Source organism: Ptychodera flava, chromosome 8, assembly GCF_041260155.1.
Source record: "Ptychodera flava strain L36383 chromosome 8, AS_Pfla_20210202, whole genome shotgun sequence".
Taxonomy (NCBI): Eukaryota; Metazoa; Hemichordata; class Enteropneusta; family Ptychoderidae; genus Ptychodera; species Ptychodera flava.
The window spans coordinates 21,422,046-21,439,762 of record NC_091935.1 but is presented as its reverse complement, the minus strand read 5'-3'; the positions used below and the strand labels follow the sequence as shown (position 1 = coordinate 21,439,762).

Below are 17,717 nucleotides of genomic sequence, written 5' to 3'. Positions count from 1 at the left end.
GTCATAATTGTGTAGAGACGTCGACGCCATATTGTAAGCCACGATATTCTGTAGTTTCCAAGAGCTGTCATTCACACTGGACGAGATTCCTATATTCCTATATGTTTGTTACAAATACGAAAAATGTAACAAAAAGAGACTACCAAAACGTATTCTAGCTACCACTCCACTGCGCTATACACAACCAGCATCGAGGTAGGACATCCGGACATGACGAATGACGCACATCGCTATTCATGTCGAATATGTCGGAATAGCTAGGCCTATAAATCATCGGAAACTCCAAAACGATGGTCAAATATGAATGAAATTAGGTTCTACATAACTAACGAAAACTATAAGCACAATTTACCAGCGATTCTAACATCAAATACCATACTTCATGACTGAAAAAGCAAAAACGTGCGATCCGCCATGATCGATACCAAACAATGCTATTGGGCACCAAATCATGGTTTTCATAAAACGGACAGTCTCGGACACGCTAAGCAATACTTGTGTTTGAAAGCTGAGTTTACCGTGAACATACCTAAATTTGAGTGATCTTGCCTCGCTTTGCCTATCATTATGAAAAATGCATTACAAGATCCACTTTTTAGGGACATACAATGAAAGAATTATCGACGTTACTTACCTCCTGAGCGTTCAGCTTGCACTGTTTCCGGTCGAAGGACGCCTAGGGTTGCCCATAGGGTTGTTTACCATCGACAGAAGCTAACAGCGCATGCGTTAGTCACATATTCATGGTCTGCGCATTCGATGTTCGATGTCGTAACCTATCGTAACATTTTTAGTTGCACTGTAACGGTTAAACCGTTGTGTAAATATGCGGTTTGCGTGACGCTCTCAAAGTCAAGGAAAACAACAGCCATAACAGGATTATCACAGCTTAAAACAGAAGGCGCTAATCCTCTTAATAGGCGTTCGGGCTCCTCTCCTTCTACCTCCATGATCTGATAGAGAAGACTGAGAAAAACTCAACAATAAGCTTATTAATATGTCTGGGCCGCCTGTGGTAATTACAGGAAAGGTGGTCCAGGGGAATAGGGGAGGGTCACTGTTTATAAAACTATCTTAGGGGAGGGTCACTTTTGAAAGGAGCTGATTTTATGGCCAAACCTTTGATTGTGTGTCTGATATTTCCTTAATGGGAAATCATTAATGAATTACGCCGATTCTTTTAAATATGTACACATTATCCACAAGTTACAAGCAAAGATGCAGTGGTATCCAATATTACACACCTTGAACAGTTAAAACTGATGAAAGACAAGAGACAATAACATATGCAACATGTGGAAAAGTATATATCAAGTATCAAATGTACATAAATAGAAAGATATTGTTAGTTTTATATTGGAAAAAAAATTGTGCATAGTTCTCTCATAGACTAACATGTACAAACGTACTGTGAATCAACATTTCAGATTTCAGTAAAATTCCAAAATCAAATTTGTTGCACAACCACTGACTTATAACCACTTTAGTCTAATCAAGAACATTAATATCAATAATCAAGCACATATAAATGCACAGATTTACCTATTTTTGTATTGGAAAAAAATTATTCATAGTTTCATCATAGACTGCCATGTATAGTGAATCAACATTTCGGTGAAATTCCAAATCAACTTTGTTGCACAATCAAGGACTTGTAACCACTCTAGTCTAATCAAGAACATTAATATAAATAATCAAGCATACATAAATGGACAGATTTACCTAGTTTTGTATTGGAAACAATTATTCATAGTTTCATCATAGACTACAATGTGTAGTGAACCAACATTTTAGATGAAATTCCAAAATCAATTTCTGGTACACAAATACACATGTTACTTCCCACTTCAAGCAAAGTACATTTAAATACATTATCAAACATATATAATATGCAGTTATAGCATGTTTTGTGGGAGAAAATTGTCAATAATTTGCCTGATAGACCGGCCCACCCCCTGTAATTACTGAAGGCTCCCTAAAATCAAGTCTGCGGTGTCTTCAGTTATGTCAAACTCCAAAATGAGGTCGCCAGGCCCCAGGAATCAAAGTTGGGGGTGGACCACGTGATTTTTTTTGGGGGGGTCCGATTGGAAGATTTCCGGGGAAAAAAGATTCCAGAAAGGTTGCCTCTGAAAAAAAAAACCAATGACGTGAACGGTAGATAAAATAAAAAGATAGCCATCGAATATAGAGTAAAAATAATGCTTGGACATTTACTTTAAGTCTTTACTTGAAATTTACGGCGCTCCATTTTATAACATTTTTGATTTTCAGCGAGCCCTTCAGGCACACTATTTTTAGCTTCCATATATGCATATGTTTATATGCAAATGGGAGGTATTCTTATAAGGTGGCAAAATGGCGTCTGTGTTTATGTATGTATGTATGTATGTCTGTTAGTCCGTCCAGATCAAAAACTCCTAAACCGCAACGGCTGCCATCTTAGTATTTGGTGTACAGGTGCACCTAGGGGTGGAGATGTGAATTTGATCAATTGAATATGTCAGTGCCAAAACCATGCAAATGAGGGGAAAAAAGGAAAAATCCTGCAAATGGCTAAAACTCAGTAAGCATTGGTCAGATTGGGTTGAAACTTAGTATGCAAATTCCTTTAGGTATCCTTAATTATGTGTGCACAAATTGGGGTGAAATTTGCATGTTTGTATTTTTAGGGTATTTTTTTCCGTTTTTAGTCGAAAAATCTTGTTCTCTGAAATCGCTCGTCTGATCACTCTGAAAGTTAATATTCATGTTCCTCAGGATGACTTCAGTTAAGTTTGTACAAATTGTATTGATATTATCATATTTGTAAATTTGGGGCAATTTTCCCAATTTTTGGTCAAAAAATTTTTTATCCAAAAAGTGCTGAGCTGAGAGTTTTGATATTTGGTATACAGGTATCTAAGATTTATCTCGATATAATGTATTGAAGTTAGGTTGAAACTGGCAATTTTTTATTTTTTGGGGTAATTTTTGCCTTTTTTTGGGTTGAAAAAAATGTTTTCCTAAAACTACTGATCTGGTAGCTTTGATATTTAGTGTACACGTTCCTAGGGTTTATGTTAATAAAATATATTGAAATTAGGATGAAATCTGCAATTTTGTATTTTTGGGGCAATTTTAGTCATTTTTGGTCAAAAAATTTGTTTCTCAAAATTCACCAGTCTGATTGCTTTGATATTTAGTAAACAGGTTCTTAGGGTTTTTGTAAATATGATATATTGAAATTAGGTTGAAATCTGGAATTTTGAATTTTTGGGGCAACTTTGCAAAACTGTCAATTTTACAGGGATATCTTTCATTTTGTATTTTTAAGATTTTTTTGGTAATTTTATACCTACTGGAACTAGAATAAGAGTATATAATGTGGTGGTTTAGTAAGCATTTGATATGGTAAACTGTAGTTTGTGTTGAAATGCGGTAAAAAAATCATTAGAAAACATAGCTGAGGTGATTTTAGCGGGTTTAGTTTCCAACAAATATATTCAAAAATTTTTTAAATGTTTAAGAGTATCAAGGTTGTAAATAGTTGACACAGTTCCTGCGATCTTGTCATTGTATATCTCATGCAAAGATGGTCAGTTCAAAGGGGTGGACCATTTGATATATGGGGGCGGGGGTTCGTGGCAGATTTTGAAAAAAAATTCCAAACAATATGTCAATAAAAAAATCAGCCAGAGAAGGGGTGGGAGAGTGGGAAAAAAAATGTACAGTGGATCGGATTAAAAGATAATGTACCTCATCAATCTTCCAGACATCCCCCCTTTATCAAATGGTCCACCCCTGATGCATTTTTGTGGGCAATTAACCATGCAGTGTACATGTATTAGTTTAAGATGTCAAGTTAGGTAAGGATTTTAAAGGAATAGTCAAGTTCACCACAGTTAAATTTCTTAACTTCATCTCTTGTGTCATCGTCCTTGTGTAATTGGTTAAAGTTTGTAAGTTGTTCCAGATGTGGATACACAAGTTGTTCTGGAAGAAAACAATGTTTACTTTTCCCTGTCGGGTTTCTGAGTTAATGATTGTATGTTGAAATCTCTCCATGTATCGCGTGTATTGGCAAAATGTAAACATTGGTTGCATGTTATGTATTTCAGTCTATGTCAAATATTGTAAATGAAAAATTAAGAACAGTTTGCTGTGTGCTTGTAAAAGATAACATATTTGTCAATACATAAACTGCCCTGCAGATTGATTGTCTTAAAAATTATCACAGAAGTATTAAAGAAAAAGAAACTAATCAAATTGCTGTAACATATTAACCCTAAGTGCCTGTTCGCCTATATTTAACTATTTTATCATTACATTCAGCTGTTTGTTATATCTTTATCACTCTCCATGGGCCAAGGCACACTTGAGGGCCAATGTCATCACTCTGTGCCAGTCTGTGTATGTCAGTCTGTCTGTATGTATGTCCATGTTTCATACAATTGTTGGCTTGTTTTGATAACTATATGGGAGCGAATAGTGACATTGTCACTATTTTTATAATATCTTTCAATGTTGGAGTGCCCTTTGGGCACCTTATTTTCATAACATTTTTCATTGTTGGTGCACCCTTTGTTCATGACATTTTCATAACATATGAATTAATTTCATTTCCTTTCCGTATTGTTCTGATTTGATTGATATTTTAAGGTAATTACACGCCTCGCGGATAGATATTTGGACTCTCAAATTTTTACAATTCTTTTCTGATATATCACTTGTGGGGGTTCATTTTAAAGCTCCAGGTGAAAGAAAACTTTTTGTGGGCTTAGTTTTTCGAAATTCGAAAATTTTTTTTTTTCTCCATAGAGTTAACACAGGGATGGTGGCCATTTTGAATTTTAAATATCGGTGAATCTTGGGTTGTTTCTTTAGTACCAAATTTGCACAGTGACCTCTGCTTTTTATTATTGGTTTGGAAAGAGAGTGGTTGAAAGATTTCTTAGGGAAAGTTTGAGCAAATGTTTAAGTCTTTCACTTTTGAGGCGCGTACTACCTTAAATGACACTTTTCTTGTTGTTTTACATTTACCCATTGTTTCAATTAAGTGGTATTATTCACTTGTTGTGCTTCTGCAACTGTTTCTTATCCTTACACTGGAAAATATCCAGGTTGTCCACATAGCCTAGACTATATATATTGTTTCCATTATTGCTCTTTACAAGATGTGCCTGGCTTATCATTATTTGTCAACAAAAGTTGTTACCGTACTCGCCCCTATATTAAATGTTTCTAGAACTAGTCTTTTTCAATTTCTAACACTTTTGAGCACAACATTTGAAGTGCACTGTGACCAGGGTTAGATAAGGTTGCAAGAATATGCCGTAACATAGACTTCTTATAAAACTCTCCATTAATAATGTCCTTAATTTGGTCTTTCAAAGCATATCAAAAGATCACCTTTATTAGTAAATATCTAAATAGAAACTGCATTCCAATGAATTGCTATACCCAGAATTTGAACCTAGAATGTAACACATAAACTTTTGATATTAGAAATTCTAAGTACTTCTGTTACATACACATATGCAGAAGCTGCATTTTGATGTCTTTGCTTTAATTTGAATTTTTGAACTAAGCAGGGAAAAAATAGAAGTTTTTCCTATCAGGATATCCATTGTCTGTTGACAAGGTAATAATGGGAAAGTATTATGTGTCTTACATATTTGAGACTTCATGAAAACACTTTTAAAAACACTCAAAATGGCCACCAAATAACCCCATTTTAATATGTAAACATAGGGCCAAAGTCCCCGAAGCTACTATAGACATGGGGTATTTCCTGACTGTATGAAATTATCTCACTAAGGTCATCCTAGGGACATGTAAACCAAATATTAAAGCTGTCTGACCAGCGGTTTTGAAAAAACAAGCGACCCAACAGTTGACAGAGCTCTGCTGTGTTATGTAGAAAATAACTTTTTGTGACACATGTATTGATGAAGAAGGTGGATATCTTTGATAGCTCATTTCAGGATGGCCTGACCAAAAATGGCAAAATTAGCTGCAAAAATACAAAATTGAAGATTTCATCATAATTTCAATATATTACATTAAGGTAAAGCCTAGGAACCTATATACCAAATATCAAAGCTATCAGATGAGTAACTTTTGAGAAACAAATGTTCGACTAAAAATGGCAAAAATTGACCCAAAAATACAAAAATTGAAGATTTCATCAAATTTCACTATATCACACTAAGAGAACCCCTAGGAATCTGTATACCAAATATCAAAGGCATCAGACAAGTAGTTTTTTTGAGCAACACATTTTTTGACCAAAAATAGCAAACATTTCACCAAAAATACAAAACTGCAGATTTCATCATATATTCAACATATCATATTAAGTTCATCTGTAGGAACCTATATACCAAATATCAAAGCTGTCAGACAAGCGGTTTTGATGAAATAAAGTTTTGACCAAAAATGACAAAAAAATTCCTTAAAAATACAGATTTGCATATTTCATCACAATTTGAACAAATCTAAGTTGGGTTATCCCTAGGGACCTGTATACCAAATAACAAAGCTGTCTGACCAGCGGTTATGAAGAAGAAGATTTTTTACCAAAAACGCCTTTTTTGGCACTAATTTGCATATTTTCAACAATATCAAAAAATTAAAAAAAAAAGTTTCTCATAATAATATTTTTCATCTACACAACAAATATCAAATCAGTAAGTACTGCAGTTCTCAAGATATTTGAGTGGACGGATGCCTCACAAACAGACATACCGGTACATACATACAAACATACATACATACATACATACATACATACATACAGACTGACGCCGGACGCCAGCCAGATACCCATCCCAATAGCTTCTATAGACTATAGTCTATAGTAGCTAAAAATCAAAATTTGCAGTGGCAGGAGGGGGACACACCCTCGTAACCACCCTTAAGTAATGTGATTAGTCTTAGTTATTTCTATGCATTTAGTCTTTAAAATCCTTAGTCGCTTTGAGCCACATGCTTTTAGACTACTACCAAGAACAAACTTTAAGCCCCCACTCAATTATCAGATTTATCTAATATAAATATTATGTACTTGATAAAATATTCAATGGAAAACAAAAGAATGAAAAACTGTTAATGAGCTATTGACACATTTGCTAATGCGAGAACCTGGGATTGAGAAGGGCGCCTTTAATTACTGACAGTGGTAGTGGTTTTCTTATAGACTGAGACCTCAATGACTTCTTATTTGTCTCAATCAGTAATTTTGCTGTAATACAGCTTGTCAGACACCTTTGATAAATTTTACAGGTAAAGATTACCTTAAATGAGATTGTCCAAATTGTGATTTAATATGCAAATGTGTTATTTTAAGGCAATCTTTGTCATTTTGGTCAAAACTCTTCTTCAAAAGTTCTGGTCAGACAGCATTGATATTGGTATGCATGTCCCTAGGGATGATATAAGTGAGATTTCTTCAAATTATGCCAAAATCTGTGAATTAGTAGTATTAGTATAGTGGGCTATTTTTTTGTAATTTTGGCCAATATTTTCTTAAACAAGTCATCGTTGATGACACAGTCCCCACTTGTTAATGGGTAGTACTTTGATTACAGGTCCTCAGAGAGGATAGAGTCCTCTTCATTAGGTCTGTGATAAAAATACTTTTGAATAATTCGCTTGATACATGTCTGAGCTGTAGTTCAGGACATGAAAAATCGTAATAAAATGGCCACATGGCGGCCTTATTGGATCGTATCACAGAACAAATCTATGTGCATATGTATGACAGACATCCAGCTCTATGGGTTTGCTCAGAATTAGATATACGCATAATTAATGAGGTACAGTATGAAGCATCATAAGGTCTCCCATCATACCATATATGAAGGGTGTACCACTTGTGGTTACTGAGTTACGGACAAACATGTATATTTGAGGTCAAAGGTCATCGAGGTCATGTGACATTTTGTCAAAATAATTGTATTGCTAAGTTATCCCTATATACCAAAAATCAGACCTCTAGCTCTATTGACTCGCTCAAAATTAGATATGCACATAATTAATGAGGTACAATATATGGCATCATAAAGTGTCCCATCATACCATATATGAAGGGTGCAGCACTTGTGGTTACTGACTTATGGACAAATATGTATATTTGAGGTCAAAGGTCACCAAGGTCACATGACATTTTGTCAAAAAATTGTATTGCTAAGTTATCCCTATATACCAAAAATCAGACCTCTAGCTCTATTGGCTCGCTCAAAATTAGATATGCACATAATTAATGAGGTACAATATGTGGCGTCATAGAGTGTCCCATCATACCATACATGAAGGATGTAGCACTTGTGTTTACTGAGTTATGGACAAATATGTATATTTGAGGTCAAAGGTCACCGAGGTCACATGACATTTTGTCAAAAAAATTGTAGTGCTAAGTTATCCCTATATACCAAAAATCAGACCTCTAGCTCTATTGGCTTGCTCAAAATTAGATATGCACATAATTAATGAGGTACAATTTATGGCATCATAAAGTGTCCCATCATACCATACATGAAGGTGTAGCACTTGTGGTTACTGAGTTATGGACAAATATGTATATTTGAGGTCAAAGGTCACCGAGGTCACGTGACATTTTGTCAAAAAAATTGTATTGCTAAGTTATCCCTATATACCAAAAATCAGACCTCTAGCTCTATTGGCTTGCTCAAAATTAGATATGTGCATAATTAATGAGGTACAATATGTGGCGTCATAAGCTGTGCCATCATACCATATATGAAGGGTGTAGCACTTGTGGTTACTGAGTTATGGACGAATATGTATATTTGAGGTCAAAGGTCACTGAGGTCACGTGACATTTTGAAAAAAAAAAGTATTGCTAAGTTATCCCTATATACCAAAAATCAGACCTCTAGCTCTATTGGCTCGCTCAAAATTAGATATGCACATAATTAATGAGGTACAATATGTGGCGTCATTAGCTGTCCCATCATACCATATATGAAGGGTGTAGCACTTGTGGTTACTGAGTTATGGACAAATATATATATTTGAGGTCAAAGGTCACCAAGGTCACGTGACATTTTGTCAAAATATCTGAGATATCTGCATGAACGGATGGACTCACAGATGGACTCACGGACGGACATGACCCAATCTATAAGCCCCCTGGACTTCATCTGTGGGGACTAAAAACTGTGTCACTGCATCCTTTTTGCAATATGAATACGATGAGAAACTAAATTTTTATTTTTCTTGGCCTTATACATGGGAGTCTATGGACTGCCTTATACATGGGAGTCTATGGACTGCCTTATACATGGGAGTCTATGGAGACTGCCTTATACATGGGAGTCTATGGACTGCCTTATACATGGGAGTCTATGGACTGCCTTATACATGGGAGTCTATGGAGACTGCCTTATACATGGGAGTCTATGGAGGTGAAAACTAAAAAGTCCTCTAACACGGCCAAATTGATCGCATTGTGAAACAAATTGACGTGCATCTGTATGGGGTAGGGAACTATCCTTGTGCAAAGTTTGAAAGAAATTGACCTGGGCATGTCTGAGATATCTGCATGAACGGACGGACGCACCACCACGGACGCACGCACGGACGCACGCACGGACATGACCAAACCTATAAGTCCCCCCCGGACGGTGTCCGTGGGGACTAACAATGTCATTGACAATTACATAGTATTAGTCTTGATGGGGCAGGGAAATGTGGTCATTAAGAAGTATCACTGGAGTGTATATGTTGAGATCTATGGGCACATAGGTCTATGTCGTTGTTCCAAATTTGAAACACATGAGGCATGTCTAAGTTATGGATCTAAATCGGTAAAAAAGATCAGACCTCTAGCTGTATTGGCCAGCCATGAAATACATATGCATATAATAAATGAGGTGCAAGATGTGACATCTTAAGGTCTAATATCCTATCAAAATTGGAGGGTATAGAACTTGTGGTTACTGAGTTATGCATATATATGTATAATCAAGTTCAAGGTCATCGACGTCATGTGACATTTTGAAAAAAAATTGTATTGCTAATTAATCCCTATATGCCAAAAATCAGACCTCTAGCTCTATTCGCTTGCCCAGAATTAGATATGTGCATAATTAATGAGGTAAAGCGTTTGTTGTCATAAGGTCTCCCATCCTACTAAGTATAAAGGACAAAGCACTTGTGGTTACTTATTTATTGACATAACATATATTTTAGCTAAAAGATCATCAAGGTCACATGACATTTTTTCAAAAAACTTCTATCTTATAGTTATCCCTATATACCAAAAATCAGACATCCAGCTCTATTGGCTTGCTCAGAATTAGATATGTGCATAATTAATGAGGTACAGTATGTGGCGTCATAACGTCTCCCATCATACCATATATGAAGGGTGTACCACTTGTGGTTACTGAGTTATGGACAAATATGTATATTTCAGGTCAAAGGTCATTGAGGTCATGTGACATTTTGTCAAAAAATTGTATTGCTAAGTTATCCCCATATACCAAAAATCAGACCTCTAGCTCTATTGGCTTGCTCAAAATTAGATATGCACATAATTAATGAGGTACAATATGTGGCGTCATAAGGTGTCCCATCATACCATATATGAAGGGTGTAGCACTTGTGGTTACTGAGTTATGGACAAATATGTATATTTGAGGTCAAAGGTCACCGAGGTCACATGACATTTTGTCAAAATATCTGAGATATCTGCGTGAACTGATGGACAAATAGATGGACGAATGGACGGACATGACCCAATCTATAAACCCCTGGACTTCATCCGTGGGGACTAAAAACTGTGTCACTGCATCCTTTTTGCAATATGAATACGATGAGAAACTAAATTTTTATTTTTCTCAGCCTTATACATGGGAGTCTATGGAGAACTGACTCATACATGGGAGACTATGTAGAACTGCCTTATACATGGGAGTCTATGGAGGTGTAAACTAAAAAGTCCTCTAACACGTCCAAATTTGATCGCATTGTGAAACAAATCGACGTTCACCTGTATGGGGTAGGGTACTATCCTTGTGCAAAGTTTGAAAGAAATTGACCAGGGCATGTCTGAGATATTGCGTGAACGGACGGATGGACGGATGCACAGACATGACCAAACCTTTAAGTCCCCCCCGGATGGTGTCCATGGGGACTAAAAACCACTGGTCAGATTTCAGCTTTGATATTTGGTTTACAGGTCCTGTAGGATGACCACAGTCAGATATTGTCATATTGTGGGGAAATACACAATTTGTATATTGTTATATTTGGGTCATTTTTTGCCAATTCTTGTTAACAAAATCTCCAAAAACTGTCTGACTCCGTGATAGCTTTGCAATTTGATATACAAGTCCCAAAGGACATCATAAGCCAAACCATGTGTTTAAAACTGCATCATCGTAAACCACGCGCCTCTTTACGGCAACAGCTCAGCGCTACCCGTTTAGGTCAGCGGAGTGGAAATTATTGCTCTGGCTCGCGAGAATGTAAAACTGGGGGAATCCATAATTTTGTATCAAGGTTATTTGTTTTTTTTTGTTACCAAAAAACACCAACAATTGCCCAAAAAATACAATATTGCATGTTTCATCATCGTTTGTATAAAAGTGATGTAGATCATTCAAGGACCTTTATATTGAATTTCAAAGAAACCTGAGAAATGGTGTCAGACATAGATTGACCAAAAAAAGGAGAAAATTACCTGACTGAGATCACTCCTTGGAACATGCATATCAAGTTGCAAAGCAATCGGACAAGCACTTTCAGTTTTTTGGGGGGTAAAAATGGGAAAAATCTCCCCAAAATATTAAGTATGAAATTTTATTACAATTGGAACACACCCTCATGTAAGGCTACTTAAAGGAACCTTCATACCAAGTTTCAACCAAATCTGACCTGTGCTTACAGAGTTTTAGAAATTCGCAGGATTTATCTTTTTTTTACCCATTTTGCATATTTTTGACACTAACATGTTCATTTTGCACAAATTCACATTTCCATTCCCAGGTGCAACTGTACACCAAATACTAACATGGTAGGTGCTGCTTTTTTTAAAGTGTTTTTGATGTGGGCAGACATACATACATGTACACACATACAGATGCCATCACCTTTGCATACAAAGTGTCTTTGGTATGTATACATATACTAAATGTGAGCTAAAAATGTGCCAGAGAGCAAAGAACGAAATCTAGAAGTTGGCAAGATTGACATTTGTGTTGTTTTAAGCCAGAGGTCACCTGATAAATATAAAGCTACTACATCACGCAGTTGCGGTACAATTCAAATGCATCCTTTATTTCCTTTTCTTACTATTACTTTCAACAAAAATACTCAAAATTCTTATTCTTAAATAAGATATGTCACAATGACAAAGTTCATTCTTGGCAAGTGCAATTTCTTGGTGATTTTCTTTGTAATGTCTGTGCCTGCAATAAATAAATGCAACATGTCCGGTGTGAACTAGACTTTTCTTTTCTACAACAATGATGTTGTTAAACTTTACAGAAAATTTGTCATGGGGAATGCTCTGGGTTATATTCCCTGACAGTAAAGCAGTATCTTGTGAAAGATTCTGACCAAAACCTGTGCTCCAACAAATACAGGTTCATAGAGGCTGATGTTTACATACATACATATATATATATATTTTTATATGAATGACATTGCACAAATTACAGATTGTGAGCTTTACTTGCATGATCATATGCATTATTGTTCTTGTGAAAATTTTTAGGAAGGTATTCTGCCCACAACTGCAAAATGGCTTTTTTCAGAATATAACTTCACTTTACTCATCTTGTTGAATGAATGAATATGTTCACCAGTTCTTGACATGGAAAAAAATCCTTTGAAATACACTTTTGAAGTACATCTACGTTTATAACACTGGATGATGATACATGTCACAAGTTTATTAAAAGACTTTCACACTTACTCTCTGCTACAGTATGTTCATGCTTATTCACAGTGAAGTTTGTGTGTACTTAAACTTTCAAATTTTATTCTTTTCCACTGATCAAGCAGATATTACACAAGGCTGGCAGTCTTTGCAACAAACTTCAGGGAAAAACTTAAAACCATTCTGGAAGAAAATTGATTCTACTTTAATCAATCTCCTTTCCTCATCTATGAAGTACATGAAAAACAGGACACATCACAAGTTGAGATAGCAATCTAACAAAAAGGCAGATTTCTTTACATTTGTTATATATGCCACTTAAATACTTAATCTAGAAAATGAATGTGTAAATACTAGTATACTCTACATGACAATATAACTTATATATTAATTGAAGGTGATGAAGTAGTCGAATTGTGTACTTGTACATGAATTTGTAACACTGGAGTAAAATGACAATACCAGAAGACACTGATAAAAGCACAAGTTTTTTTTATCTAAAGGTCGTATAGAATGTGAACTTGTAAATACATCATAAATTAAGGTATTTCTCAATTTTCTGTTATGTTAATTGAAGGTTTTGAACTAGTAGTCAATTAAAGAACCCGTCAGTATACTTAACACTGCGCATGAAATGAAGTTTCAAAACTAGTAATTCTATTGGAAAGTAGGGTTTGTACAGATACATGCAACAAGTATGTACACTCAGGTTCATGGTACAGTGGTACAAATATAAACTTGTCGACTTACGGGACTGAAATCGCAGCCAAGAGAATACTCGTGAAGACTGTATGTGCTTTGACTACCAATGACAGCTACTGACTATTGACGACACTGGTTAGTAACAATAAAGTGACAAAGCCTACCAGTCAGACAAGTCAAGATTTGCAACCACCACTCTTTGGACTCCACTGAAAACACGAAACTCAATGCCTGGTGACCTTAAAGGGCATGTCAGATATAAATGTTGACCTATTCACGTTAGCGCGTCTTGTGTTACAGACTGTCTGGCTTTTGTGGTTTAACCCGCATGAAAGAGACAAAATTTATGTAGTAAACATCTCCGTCACCAACATTTACCTTTTTCTAACCTCTTTCCAAATCAGAATAGAATGCTTTTCAGACAGGTCAGAACATTAGAAAGCTTTCCGAACTATTCATTCATGTGTTTTGGAATGACTGCGGAATATTTTCACTTCATGTCATGTCATCTTCATGCATCACTGCATGTAAAACATCAATAAAAGAGTCCTACATAAGAGAACATACTTTGACTGAATGACTTTCTGATCAGATGACGCAAGTTAATGCTTCGTTCATCAGAAAAAAAAATTAAATGTGTCAGCTGTGTTTAACAGAAGTATAGTTACAGATCTAAAGATACATTAAAGTTAATCTTAACTAGTAGAGCAACAATCTCATTATTGCTGTTAAATTATGATTAAAACAATGAAACATATCTCTCTTTCCCTCCACCACCAACTTGAAGGTTTGCATTGAAATGGCAAAAGTGTTCATGTGTCAAAAAAATCAATGTCAGCAACATCGTCAACCACAGTTGTGAAATTTTCCGAAGGTAATAAATTTATACATCAGACAAAAATTGCTACAGCTGCATTTCATTCTTTTGTAAATACTTTTGTGAGGTAACTGGAGATTGTGAAACATTTCTACCCACAGATAAAAAATCAATAGCTTTTCAATGTATTTCTTTATTCTTGGGCGGGTCAAGAAAGACTACAATGGGATGTCCGAGGTATTGGACAAAAGTTTAACTACGCTTCAGAACACGCATTATCCATATTAGTTGGTAAGCGCCCTCAATGGTGAAGAATTCGCTCATTGGAAATGTCCTTGGAAATTTCCATGCAGATGGCACTCTGACCTGGACCAATTCAAACAAAAATTTAAGAGTCTCACAAAAATTTCATTCTCTCCAACCAAACGCTAGTAAAATGCAACGGCTTCTTTCAATCACTGCAGCTACTTGTGAGATTAGAGAAACTTGAATAAAATATCCGGTTTTCATGCAGCCACATTTGGAAAAAGTTGTGTTTCCTCTGAAAATGGGTGAAGTATTGTTGGGCAGCTGCTACAGAATCAGTACACTGGTATCACACTTCAGAGCACTAAATACAAATGTAGGTGTAGGATCATTCCAGGCCACAGATTCACACTCTACTGATTCAATATCATGTGGTTACCCTTTAACCTTTTCAGACCAGGCTATCTGGTAACTTACCAGAGCTACCCTTATATATACGGGTTTAGGTTTGAAAGGGTTAACAAGCTCAGACAGTACACAATTGAAGGAATGCCTGAACACAGTCACTGCCACCGCAAAATCTTCATCAATGACAAGCAGCCGACCAGAAACTATGTGGGGCCTGGGCAGGCCTCCACAACCAAACTTTCACGATATTATAAGTATTAGGAAACGGGCAAAAAATTGGAAAGGTTACCTGACCTTCAACCACATAAACAAATTTTGTAAATCACAGTACATATGTATGCCCATCTAACAAAATTCATATCACTGTCCCTCCACGATAGATGGACTACCTTCAAATGGTGACACCAACCAACATTGCGATTTTCAGACAGTGTGTCAAGCTTTGCATTGTAGTGGCATTTTGCTATTATTTTTCACCAGCAGAACTGTTAAATCACAAAACAATGTACCTTGGCACTATATCCTGAAGCGGAATTTCATTTTGGAAGCGTTACTAAGAATCTACGGGAATACCGCTTCCAGTCACTTGAAAATATAACCATCTCTAAAACATTCCAAAAAAATGTAATCAACTTCATAATCACAAAATATTGTGATGTTGTGTATCTGATAATGATGAACAATTTTGCATTGACTGAAAAGAGGAGCCATCTGCTTCACTAACAAGCACAATCCTAAAATCATGCATATTTACTGCATTTTTTAACAACGGAAAGTTATTTAATTTTCCCTGCCTTTTCTTAAATGTACAAGTTCCCTGTAAAGCAAACTAAAATTATGTATGTGTTTCCCATGACCCTATATTTATCATTTAAAACCTCTCAATCCAACACAGTGTTTGCATTTTTGAAAATATTAAACAAAATGCACAACATATATTGCTTTTATATCTCGGGTCAAAGTTAGGTACAAATAAAGAAACCAAAATTCCCAATTAACTCATTCTATTTCCTGGAAGCAGGAAACACATACATTTCTTTATTCTGGCTTCATCTTGAACACACATGAAAACCCCCCCCCTCTCCTTGGAACATGACAAACTGACAAACTGTAGCAGTTTTAAACTCTTAAACTCTGAATATCTTTTGTGAAAACATCCAGGTAAGCTCTGGTCAAAGCCATATACCTCAACTGCTGACATATTTTCGTGACAAAGATTTTTGCATTGCTATGTTGATGATGAAGTTTGGGAAGGAGAAGTACGTCAACAGTGTAATTATTGACACATATATTTTTGATATCTTTAGTAGTAGTCATGATAAAAAAAAATCTTGAATACTTCAATTTCAGAAGAGATCACACACTTATTTTGTTGCTCATCAATCAATGGACCCTGTATATGTGAAGATGGGATAATGATTTCACACAGCACATACGCACACAATTCTGAAATGTCACCTCAAAACAAAATGAAATCAATGAATGTCATCTTTTATCAAAAGATAGGGAAAACAAATCACATCATGCTTAGGGTTTTAACCTAGGCTGGGACTTATGACTTTACCAGAATCTTTTGGGAGAGAACATGGTTAAAATGACCAAAAGCTTACAACTGGATGTTTTCGGGGTTTTTTTTGCATTGCTATGTTGATGGAAGTACAGGTAGAAGCAAATATACTGAGAACTGTAAAATTCTGACGTCAACTTTCGAATGTCAATCAAGTAAACAGATCATCTTCGACTGACTGAAAGGTACATTGAGGAAAAATAACTCCAGGACTGTATATACGAAAATAGAACCTATGTACATATTTGTCTGCATTGTAGTAGCATTGACTACAATTAACAAGTCCCTTAAAATTCCATTACCATGTAGTTGACGGCGATTGACCAGGGCACTTTTCAAGTGCATCGTCTGTGTATTTCAGAGCTAGGTATTGTTGCTCTGGAGTAACCCCGTGGATCACAAGAAAGTAAAGATAGTTACAAACCCTCCATTTGTTACTGTACATCGTAAATCTACCTGTGTCTACAAGGGAGGCACCTATCTTACTCGCTAGGACGCCGGTGTACGCATCTTCGACCGGAAAAGCTTTCTCCTGGCTGGCCGCTCCAACGATTCCCTGGAGAACGTCGCCGGACACGATGTAACCAGTTCCGCTGGCGTACCGTGGGTAGACGGACCGCGGGAAATCCTGTGTGGACACGTACCATTTACTTAGCCGGTTGCGAATAACCTCCCGCTCGTTAAACACGCTCCCGGCATACAAGCCTGTTTTTATACTGTTGTGTTCGCTAAGAAATTCCGTTAAGAATCGAGTACTGATGAAACAGTCGTCGTCCGTTTTCAAAAGATACTGCGGCTGGCAATTGTCGGCTGCCCATTTCATACCGTGCTGAACTTTCAAAGTCAAATTACGGTAGGAATCCATGTAGTCCCCGAGAACCACATCGCCGTGTTCTCGGAATTCTTCCTCAGTCGTCTATTGATAACAAAGTCGCGACTTTTTCCTATGAGAAAGATGGTTTTCCATGTTGCGTTGGAACTTTTGCTGTCACTTTTGTCTCTCGCCCAAGTGTTGCGTATTGCTACTCTCCTTTCGAAGTGGCCGGGAGCCGAGGTAACTAATACCAGGAGCACAACGCCGGTGC

The 17,717-nt window shown here is 36.3% G+C and overlaps 1 protein-coding gene across 1 annotated transcript; it reads right to left on the bottom strand.

Annotated features, from left to right (window-relative positions):
• Positions 1-16,930: 16,930 nt before the first annotated feature.
• Positions 16,931-17,455, bottom strand: LOC139138021 (beta-1,3-galactosyltransferase 1-like). Its single transcript, XM_070706241.1, has one exon. It carries the CDS (start codon positions 17,453-17,455, stop codon positions 16,931-16,933), a length of 525 nt encoding a protein of 174 aa, XP_070562342.1.
• Positions 17,456-17,717: the final 262 nt, after the last annotated feature.